At 34.3% G+C, this 9,433-nt stretch overlaps 1 protein-coding gene across 1 annotated transcript in view; it reads left to right on the top strand.

Moving 5' to 3' along the window:
- The window catches only part of Esf1 (ESF1 nucleolar pre-rRNA processing protein homolog), a 58,337-nt gene that overhangs the window by 12,838 nt on the left and 36,066 nt on the right, over nucleotides 1–9,433 (top strand). Inside the window, exons 7-9 of the mRNA XM_028755295.1 lie at nucleotides 426–540; nucleotides 2,623–2,770; nucleotides 8,509–8,708. Of these exons, the coding sequence (XP_028611128.1) occupies nucleotides 426–540; nucleotides 2,623–2,770; nucleotides 8,509–8,708 (463 nt within the window). The remainder of the gene's footprint in view (nucleotides 1–425; nucleotides 541–2,622; nucleotides 2,771–8,508; nucleotides 8,709–9,433) is intronic.

Here is a 9,433-nt window from a genome sequence, read left to right on the forward strand (position 1 = left end):
AAGGCTAGTTATTTGTGAAATGAGATATTATTCTTAATCAGCCTTTAAGCTTTTCTTTATTTTCAGTGACCTTTCACATTTATGATACTCTGTATTATATTGAGACTGCTTATCCAGTATTGGTCTTAGGTCTCTGCAGTGAGCCAATGATGATATATATTACATCTAGGTTTTTGGAAACTGGCTTACATTAACTTGTAGTTCCTAACGCAAAGTCTAATTAATATATAGTTCTCTTAAATTTCATGAAATTTCAGATTTATACTTTATAAATTTCAGAGATATTGTGCTATTACATTTGTATAGAAACTTATATAGTATATAAACTATTATTAATTAGAAATTCTAAACCCTGGTAATCACTACTTTTTATGTTTAAATAATTTTTTCTTTTTTTTTCCTTTTTTTTTTCTTTTTTTTTTTAGATTTATACCAGATGATATTACCTTTGATGATGAGCCCAAGGATGTGGCCTCAGAAGTTGATCTAACAGCATATAAACCAAAGTATTTCACATCTGCTGCAATGGGAACATCAACGGTATTTCTTTCTTAACTTTTAAAAATGTATATATGGGCCAAGCATGGTGGCACATGCCTATAATCCCAGCACTTGGTAAATTGAACAAGGGTACCAGGAGCTCAAGAGTCACAGTGTAGAATACACGAGACCCTGAATTTTTTAAAAAAGAAAAATTAAATGTATAGTTAAACTCTTGCTTCTAGTAGCTTTAGAATTAAATAGTATTCTGAGTGTTTGTGCAGTGGATACTATACTGTTTGCATATGTTTTTCAGAGTATCCTTTTGTCTTTAAGCCTGTGGGCCCCAGAATGTGTACTTCAGTGGTAGAACACTTATCTAGTACATGTGGAGTCCCTGGGTTTTAGCTTAGAATTTTTTGTAATAGTTGTTAGTTATTAAGATTCTAGGGAATAAAGGAAGGACATAGCTTTACCTCAAATGACAGCTACAAAAACCTATTAACCATTTGGAATAGGACCACATTTTTATGCAGGTGTGATTTTCAAAAGTTTTATAAACAACAGAAGTAGAATAATTCAGGACTATTACTATCACTAGTAGTGATTACCAGTTATTAGTTTTCATACTAAAAACAAGCAGATTTCTGTGTATTGCAAAAATTTTTTGCTTAGCTAGATGCTTTTCTTTCTCTCACTCTAAATCTTTGCCTGCAGTGATACTCTATACAGTATACTGGCTTCGCTGCCTTTCCCATGTCATAGAGAAAGCTGATGTCAGAAAGCTACCACATCTCCTACATGCTGTGCTGTGGTAGGATATTCTGATATTGATTACTTAAAAAGTATAGTAAAACCCTAGAGTAAGTGAATTCTAAAAGATCCAACCACATCGTGCTATTTTCAATACTTAAGTACTTAAAATAGGCAGCATGTCTAACCAGCTAGTCTGTAGATCCTGCATCCAGTCTGTATCACTAATATCTGTTCCACTTACAGCAACCATTTGGCCCTTATCAGCACAGAATTAGTTATCAGAGTAGGGGTAACTCTGAATCCTGTGAATAGCTAAAACTTCTGAGTGAATGATAAGGATTTTTTTAAGGCTCTTTGATTAATTAGTACCTAACTTGTTGTCTAATAGGGAGAAATTGGACTAAACAGAAAAAACAAGGACTGGAACACATTGTGTTATAAAATCTCTCCTAGGACTCTTTAGCAAATAGATTTCTGTGTGTTGAATAGAGCAGTGCTTCTCAACCTATGAGTTGTGACTCCTTTGGGGGATCAAATGACCCTTTCACAGGGGTCACCTAAGACCATCAGAAAACACAGATAATATTTACTTTATAATTCATAACAGTAGCAAATTACAGTTATGGAGTCACAACAAGAATAATTTTACGGTTATGAATCACTACAACGTGAGGAACTATATTAAAGGGTTGTAGCATTAGGAAGGTTGAGAACCACTGGAGGAGACGGTAGGAGCTAGTCTCCCTCAGTCATATTTTCGGTGAACTTACTTGATACGATCTGAAAACCTTTGTCATCACTGACTCTTAACCTTTTTAAGAAATGATACCTATTGAGATTATGTTACTTTTAACAAATCTCATGTAGTCTGTGATTCTACTGTCATTTTAGTTCTCCAGATGAATAATCATATTCTCACTGGTTCATAATAGTATTAACTTTTTCTAGCATATTTTCTCCCTCCAGTTAATCTATTTGTTATACTCAGTAATGAGATATCATTCATATAGCTGAGAATTAGGGGGAAAGTACAAGTGGAAACATGTGATTTGGTCCACAAATAGGATACCATTTATAATTCATGCCATTCATGTCTGACTTTTGTATGTGTGTTGTAACTTTTTTTTTTTTCTTTTTTGAGTCAAGATTTCACTGTGTAGCCTTGGCTGGCCTAGTACTCTGAGTGTAGACCAGGCTGTCCTCAAATTCACAGAGATCTACCTCTTGGCCTTTGCCTCCAAGTGCTAGGAGTAAAGGCATGTGCCACCATTTGCCAAGCATGCTTTTTAACTTAATACTGAAAATCAAAGTTAACAGTATGCTTTAGTAAATCTGGTTTGTCTTTGTGCTGTTGTGTGTGGGTTTGTTTTCATTCTTGGGTTCAAGGTGGAGATCACTTGGGATGAGACTGATCATGAAAGAATCACAACACTTAACAGAAAGTTTAAAAAGGACGAGCTTTTGGACATGGACTTTCAAGCCTACTTGGCTTCCTCTAGTGAGGATGAAGAGGATGTGGAAGAAGCACCAGAAGGTATTTGCTAATTCTTTTATTGAGTGGTTAACAGAACTATGTCTGGGGAAAACTTAAGATCCCCAAACTGACTGCATAGCATAGTATACGCATAGAACTGTATACATGTATGTGCATAGATATACATTTGAAGGACTAACAGGATGTTCATTGGATAAAAGCACTTGTTGTACAAACCTGGTGACCTGACTTTGATCCCCAGAACCCATGATGAAAGGAGAACTGACTCACCAAGAGTTGTCTTCTAATTACCATATCCATACTTTAACATACAAATAATAATGATAACAGTAATATCAAGGAAGGTTTTAAAATAATTGTAAATTTTTTGCTAGTCTAATTTTCTATAGCAACAAAATTTATTTAAACTCTGGCTTAGTAAAAATGCCTAGCCTGTTAGACTGGTAAATACGTAAAATACCTTTATGCCCACTAACGTACACACTTTGTTGCTAATTAATTAGTTTTGAGATAATTTCTCTGTGTAGACTAGGCTTACCTTGAAGTCACAGATCACAGAGTTCTGTTCCTAAGATCTGTGATTTGATTATAGACATAGACCAACCACACCCAGTTTTTTCAGTGCTAGTGACTGAACCCAGGTCATTGTGAATGCTAGGCAAGGATTCCACTAAGATACATCCTCAAGCCTGCTAGAGGAATCCCAAATAGCTCTTGTACTTTATTATATATTGCTTGGGTGCATAACATGTCTTGCATTGTCCTTGTTTTGCATTTTCCTGACTTGCATAGTTCTTCCTTTTAAACCTCTTTCTTTCAGCTCTAAGTACATACTGAGGAAATGCCTGTAGTAAGAATGAACTACTATCAAAACTCTCTTGAGGTTTTATTTGTCTGAAAATGCCAAAAAAATTTGTTTTTGTTTACAAATCTAAATTGGATTCCCAAAGGCTTCCATGTAGCCACACTAATAATAACACTCCACTGACTTCTGACTTGACTGGTGGTTATCAAGGTTATCTGAAGATTTTATTTTAAGTGTGTGAGAGTGTGTGTGTGTGTGTGTGTGTGTTGAGCTTGGGATTTTTGGGGAGTCCACTTAATTCACAAAGTGGTATCTTTTTTCAGTATTGATGTTCTTAGTCATTTGATTTTTCTTCTGTCTTTCTAGAACTCTATTTAAATATGCATTAAATCTTTCCACTGTACCTTCTCTTGAGATTTTTGTTTGTTTGTTTGTTTGATTTTGTTTTTTGAGACAGGGTTTCTCTATGTAATGGCTACCTCTGACACAGTTCAGTTCTCTTACATTTTATCGTTTTTTGCCTGTACTTCATTCTGAGTATGTCTTTTTGTTTACAAATCTTCTAGTTTCAAAGTGTCTTTTCAACTGTATTCATTTTGCTGATACACCAGTCCACTGAATTCTTTATCATTGTTGTTATCTATTTCACTTCTAGAAACCCTGTATCCCTACTTTTTCACGTCAATAATATAACTTTTTTTGTAGGTTAGTCTCTTAAGTTTGATACTTGTCTGATACTCCCTCTGCATCTCTGCTTAATTTCAGGGGACTAATTGAACTTTGTCCCCTATAGTGGGGACTTTAACTTGTGTTCTTTTGATCTTTGATATAATAGTCTTCCAGTTTTGTTCACAGCTGTGGGTCAGGAAATAAGAAGTACTCAGAAACAATAGATCTTAAAACACTTGTGATCATCCTTGTGGTAGTCCATTCTCTATTCTTGATTTTGACATGATAATTCTTCACTAAGTTTTCAGATCTTTCAAACTTTTATTTTGTAAGTGCTTTGAAACTTTTAGAAATACTTTTAAAATAGTGTATTCAACTTAATATTCTCAGTGAAAAAGTTGATCTAATAAAAGCAGTAATTGTCAGGTCTACCTTTGTTTAAGAAATTTGATGATTGAAATGATTGTGCACTTATTAAATTGATCATGCTTTTTGCTTAGAACTAATTTTAAAAAATATAATACTATTTTTTCACCATTTAATTATTCAGTTATGATTTCTTTTTTCTTTTTTTTTTTTTTTGGTTTTTTGAGACAGGGTTTCTCTGTGTAGTCCTGGCTGTCCTGGAACTCACTCTGTAGACCAGGCTGGCCTCGAACTCAGAAATCCGCCTGTCTCTGCCGCCCAAGTACTGGGACTAAAGGCATGCACCACCACCGCCCCAGTTATGATTTCTTATTAGTCTCTCTCTCCTCCTCTACTCTGTGTGTGTGTGTGTGTGTGTGTGTGTGTGTGTGTGTGTGTGTGTGTGTGTGTTTTAATTATCTTCAATTATTTTTTTGAAACAAGAGTCTCTTCCTTTCTCACTGATGATAGAACTCACTAATTGGCTAAGCTGGCTGGCCACTGAACTTCAAATCTGTTGTGTCTCTGTTCTTCGAGTGCTGTGGTTAGAGACTTGCCCTGCTTTTACTTCAATGTTAGGGACTCAAACTCAGGCTGTTATATTATCATGACAGGCCCTCAACCAACTGAGCCATCCTCATTCCACTGAGGTACTGTCAAAGCAGTCAGGGTTTTTTCCATTTATTTGTTTGTTTCTTTTTGTTAGTTTGTTTGGTTCAGGGGATTCAACTCAGCTACAGCTATAACCCTTGAGCTTTTGAATGTTATCTGCCTTTACGTCTTTGTTGTTTTTATCTAATAGAATTCTGAAACATTAACAACTATTAATTTGGTGCAAATAGAAAATGAAAAACCATCTTTAGTTATAGTTTAACATTTTTTCTTAGTGTTTTCCTTTTACATCGTGTATTATTTCTATAACCTAGTAGCATATGAAATAATACAGAAATACTTTTCTACTTTTAACATAGGACTAACACTTTAATATTAAGCCTGAACTTTCTTAGTTTCTGAATGGTCTATAGGTCTTTGCTTTTATATCACTGAAAGTAGTACTTTATCCTTACAAGTTTGTCACAAAATACTGTTTTGTAGTTATTAGTGTAAAGAAAAGAAAATCATGTTTAATAACTGCTGTTTCTTTTTATACATTAGAAAATTGATAAAACCATATAATTAAATATTTCATACTCTTTGAAAATGTTTGCTGATTGCTTTGAAATTGCCTTGATTCATTGGGTAAGGCTCTTGCTGTTAAGCCTGATGGTCTCAGTTTGATCCCCAGAATCCACTCACCTAGTAGAGGAGAAAACCAGCATCTGAAAGTTCTCATGGCACATACATAAACACAATAAATTAATAAAGTTTTAATAAAGAATTATGTAATTTGCAATGGTGCTTCCATTGGAAATAAAAGACTGCATTTTAAGGCCTTGGTGGCTGGTGCTTATTCTTTCTGATGAAAGTTTTATTTCTTAATGTACTTAGTATAGCCTTCTCACAGACCTTTTATAGCCTTTCCCTTATAAGTAAGAAGATGAATTTGTGTTCATGTACTGTAGGTATGGAAAAGGTAAATTTATATGCCTATGTGGACATTATGTACTTTTCTGAGAATTCTCAATTGTTTTCCTTTACTCTAGTTCTAAAATACAGAGGGGAATAGTATTCCATGTCTATTGGGGATGACTGGGTCCATGTTTTTCGACTATACTTTGGTTTTAGAAACTGGAATTAAATTTTATTTTTTTATTACATTTGTGTGTGTGTGAGCGTATGTATGTGTGTATATGTGTACATATGTTGAGTATGCATATGGAAATTTAGAGAACAACTCGCAGGACTCAGGATCCTCCTGGATCTTGAGTTGGAGATGTATGTGAGCTGCCATCTGGGCACAAGGAATTGAACCCAGGTTCTCTGGAAGAGCAGCCAGTATTCTTAACCATTGAGCCATCTTTCTACCCTCCCCCATTTAAATTTTAAAACAGTAGGACACCTAATATTATTGATAAATGACCCTTAACATTATCAAAAAGATAATCATTAGTTTTTCAGTATATTTAATATCTTGAACTCTCTGGGGAATACAGCTTAATGGTAGAGTGTTTACCAAGGTTCATAAAGCCCTATGTTTAACCTTGATTATTGTAAAATAGGGGGGAAAACCCTTAAGCTCTGCTGGTTTCAAAACCTGACTTTACCACATAATAAAATAACAAAGGTCAGGTTTTCTTAACACCCTGTTCCTTTCTTTGTATAGCTGCGAAATAAGAATTGTAATAATACCTGGCTCATAGAAAGACTGGAGTGATGTATATAAAGTAGTTAGCATAGTACTATGTATCATGTATTTTGACTTAAAGCTAAAGATTAACTTCTTTCAGTTTGAAATATCTAATTTTTTCAAAAGCATGCCTTTTTCTTATGTATTTTACTAGATTACAAACTTACCTTGATCTACAATTTAGTGCCTCTGATAGCTACATTAATATATTTGAATATTAAACCTTCCTGGTTGTTGTTTATAAGAATACTTACTGTTTGAATTTATTTTTAAAAAATCTTATGTACTATAAAGGCATTCATAAAATGTCCTTGAATTAGAAAAGCAGAACTACATGAGTTATCCCACATTTTAGAGCTTCAGAAAGTACAATTTAGTACTGGAAAAAATCAATTTAAAGTAAGCCATCAGAGACTTACCACTAAAATTTTAACCTGGAAGGATCTTTCTTCTAATTATGTTTTCAGAAGTAAGCTTTTAATAGAATGAAATACATTGCCATTTTGTTAATGTGTTCCTCATGTTTCATCCATTGAATTACGGGATATATGACAGAATTCCATCCAACATTATTATTATGGCACAAAGCACAAACAGCAAAAAATGAGCTTCAGCTGTTTGGGTGAAAATGTAAAACTGTGATCGGATGATGGAAAGAATGCCCATGACCACTGTGTATTCATTTGGGGGGAAAATAGTCTTCAAATATTTACCCAACCCACTTTTTCCCTGTGTATCACCTTTCTAAAGATGTAAGAACATTGTGTTAACACTGATGCTTTACAGCTCCATGCTTACATCACAGTTTAGTGACCATAGGTTACAAAGACTGGAACTTGACTGCATCTCTTCCAAAATTTCTTCTACTGAGATGATACACTTTGATACACTTGATAAGTTTGTATGTTTTACATTAAAACACAAATTTCTAATTTATGTTACTGGCATGAAGAATTTACGTTGACACTGTGGAACAAACAAACTTTATGGGTCAATTTTCTCTGATATTTGTTGTTCATGGGTTTTGTACTTTTTTTTACATTCTAATGTTTATGAAGCTGGAATTCAAAAATGTCAATTATCTTTCTACATAGTAAAATTAATTGAATTGCTTCCTAGTTTATCTGTCTGTATCATTGATTGATGAATAACAATCTTAAGAGTAAATGTGCTTATTTACATTCAGATAGAACTCAGCCTCGGGTTTAGGTTCTAAACAACTTCCTTTGCCTCTTTTCTGTGGCCTGAGAAACTAATCCCATGTCCCAAATTCACTCCAGCAACACTCAGGCTCCTTTTATTGAACAGAATATTTTTAAAGCCACTATGTGATGGCAGAGGACAAAGAGGGTCTTGAAATGCCACCCTTTATGGATAGAAGGGAATATTATGTCATACTCTGACAGTGACTTCATCACATCTGGGTTTTACTGAGTACAAGACTGAAGTCTTTTCATTGTAACAATTTGACGTTGTGGTCTGTGGTTACAGTATTTCTTTAATACGACTTTTTAGCCGTATCCTGAAGAGATCATGAGATCTAAACACTAGAGTTGAAGGTAGTTGTTTCTGTATATTAAATGAGATTGATTCATTCAGTTGTTTTGTTAGGTGAAGATGGAATCAACGTAGGAGAAGATGGAAAAACAAAGAAAAGTCAGAAGGACGATGAAGAACAAATTGCTAAATATAGACAGCTCTTGCAGGTTATTCAAGAAAAAGAAAAGAAAGGAAAAGAAAATGATATGGAAATGGAAATCAAGTGGGTTCCAGGTAAGAATTTGATATTAAGTAAAAGTTTTCTCCTGAATGTATTTAGTAAGATGCTAACTCTTCTTTAGAAGCACACTTTTAAAAGAGTTTATTTTCCAGAAATGTTCTGGTAAAGAAATAGTATTTAATTTACCTCAGAATTAACATTTCACTTTTTTAATGTTTATTTAAAAATATTTTGTCATACCATACATTTTGATCATATTCTTTCCCCTCTCCCTACTCCTCTGAGATCTTCCCATATACCTACCCACTCAGACTTCATGTTTGCTCTCAAAAAAGGAAAGAAAAACAGTTTTTCAAAAAAGAAAATAAAACATACACACACTCAATAAAATAAAATGCACAAAAACCAGACAAACAAACCCCATCATATCTATTTTGTATTCGCCAACTACTCCCTAGCGTGGGGCCTGCCCTAGTGTATGTGCACTTCCCCTTCCCAGTGCTGGGATTTTGCCTGATGTGAACCTGTGAAGGCCCTGTACATGCCATCACAGTCTCTGTGAGCTCATGTGTGCCAATCCTGCTGGGTCTGGGAAGGATATTTCCTTGGAGTCATCCATTCCTTCTGGCTCTTGAAATCTCTACTTCCTCTTACCCATGGATCCCTGAGCCATAGATATTTTATACTCTTTCCAGCTTCCATTTGCTTAGTTTTTTGGTTTTACTAACTATAAATTATTTCTGTCTAATTATAAGCATAGACTTTTCCTGGGTTTGATTCTTTAATTTAGAATATAGAAAGTTGAAGCCAAGTACT

The sequence above is a fragment of the Grammomys surdaster genome, unplaced genomic scaffold (genome assembly GCF_004785775.1).
Source record: "Grammomys surdaster isolate TR1022 unplaced genomic scaffold, NIH_TR_1.0 129, whole genome shotgun sequence".
NCBI classification, from domain to species: Eukaryota; Metazoa; Chordata; class Mammalia; order Rodentia; family Muridae; genus Grammomys; species Grammomys surdaster.